The sequence below is a fragment of the Antrostomus carolinensis genome, unplaced genomic scaffold, assembly GCF_000700745.2.
Source record: "Antrostomus carolinensis isolate BGI_N321 unplaced genomic scaffold, ASM70074v2 Scaffold54517, whole genome shotgun sequence".
Classification (NCBI taxonomy): Eukaryota; Metazoa; Chordata; class Aves; order Caprimulgiformes; family Caprimulgidae; genus Antrostomus; species Antrostomus carolinensis.
The window spans coordinates 1-1,836 of NW_010330583.1; the positions used below are offsets into that span (position 1 = coordinate 1).

Consider the following 1,836-nt stretch of genomic DNA (forward strand, 5'->3'; position numbering starts at 1 on the left):
GGCCAAGGAGATGGCCTGGTCAGGGGCGTTGGCGATCTCATAGTGGAAGACGGAGAAGTTGAGGGCCAGCCCCAGGCGGATGGGGTTCGTGGGCTGCATCTCCTTTTTGCTGATGTCCATGGCCTCTTGGTAGGCTTTCTCAGCATCGTCTATCAAATGCTTGCGGTCGTCCCCGGTGGCCACCTCAGCCAGGTATCGGAAGTAGTCACCCTTCATCTTCAAGTAGAAGACTTTGCTCTCAGAATCACTCGCTTTCTTGATGAGATACTTGTCCAGCAAGGACAGGACGTTCTTGCAGACGGAATTCAGCTCCCTTTCCACCTTCTCCCGATACTCATTCACCAGCTGCGCCTTGTCATCCCCCTCTTCGGTTTTGTGCTCGATGCTGGAGATGACCCTCCACGCCGAGCGCTGGCAGCCCACCACGTTCTTGTAGGCGACGGAGAGGAGGTTGCGTTCCTCGTTGGATAACTCATCCCCGTGTTCCACCACCGCTTTCATGAAATCTGCCATGTCCTCGTAGCGCTCAGCCTGCTCGGCCAGCTTGGCCTTCTGCACTTGGTGGTTTCTTGCCATGGTTGGGACGCGGGCGCAGGGCAGACGCTTGGGTGAGGAGCGGGGCCGGGAGCTGTCGGAGCCTCTGCTGAGCCCCAGCGCTGGGATTCGTTTTTGGCTGAGCGTTGGAGCCTCGAGCGAGAGCAGGAGGAGCCAGCGAGGCTGAAGGAGTGTCCTCCTCCTCCTCCTCCTCTGCTTCCTCCCAGCCAAGCCCGGCCTTAAAAGGAAAATTGCCGTGAATCATCACCCGTGGGCGGCGGGTGCTGGGGAAGGGGCAAGGGGGGCACCCAATGCCCTGCCCATCCCATGGGTCCGGGTTGGGTGCAGCACCCATGGATGCCCCAGGGGTTTCCCTGCAGCCAACACCCAGCCTGGGACCGAGGGGACACCCATCCCACTGCTAAAAGTGCTTGGAAAGGGGGGGACAGCGGGTGGGTTATATTTTTTGGGGGGTACACAGAGAAGCAGCAACATTCAGCTCTTCCCACCCACCCTGGAGAAACGGGCCACGGGGTGTGTCTGGTCATAAAAATGGTTTCCTCTCCCCCTCCCCCCCTCCTCTCAAATCATATCACTGTCGTTTTTATATGGTGATTAACTTTGCTGGTAATTGCGAGGTCTTGACAGGCAGGTATTTATTCCCACAGGTGGGGAAACGGAGGCAGCGAGGCTCAGCAACTCGCCCAAGCGCGGCGGGAGGGACCGTCCCAAAGCAGAGCACGATTGCCCCGTGTCCTTGAGCTGCTGCGTGGCAGGACCAGCCTGACCCCCCCAAAAAAAAAGTCCCATTGTGGAGAAGTCACATCCCTGGGGCTGAACTCACGGCTCCCCCACCGCTCACCTCCAGCTTGGGGCTGCATTTCTCCATCCCAACCATCATCCCAGCATCTCATCAGGGATTTTTCTCACCTCTTGAGCTGTAATTGAAGAGTTTGGGTTGGTTTGGGGGTTTTTTTTAATTATTATTATTTTTAATTCTCTTTTTTTAACCCGAACTCGCTGTCGGTGCTGGGCCACCAGTGGAAACGCGCCGCCCCGATTAGGATCTGCGCTTCGTGTTGCGCTGCAGTTTCACTCTCAACCTGCTGAAGCTTGTTGGCACACGCCGGGCGCTGGCGAAGCTCTGGCCTCGCAGCCTCCGCCAAGCTCCAGCTTTATCTGCCGTGCGGGAGCCTTGCGGGAAGGGCAGGGTGGGGCGGGGGCCCAGCGGCACCCAGCCAAGGTTAAAGAAAAAAAATAGAGTGTTTTTTATCATTGTGACTCGCTGCTTTACTCATCTCT

At 57.4% G+C, this 1,836-nt stretch overlaps 1 protein-coding gene across 1 annotated transcript; it reads right to left on the reverse strand.

The window, feature by feature from the left end:
• Positions 1-6: 6 nt before the first annotated feature.
• Positions 7-620, reverse strand: LOC104519034 (14-3-3 protein sigma; the record flags this gene model as incomplete). The annotated part of the gene is made up of 1 exon (XM_010172932.1): positions 7-620. A coding segment is annotated over exon 1 (570 nt), but the record flags the coding sequence as incomplete, so codon positions are not given.
• Positions 621-1,836: the final 1,216 nt, after the last annotated feature.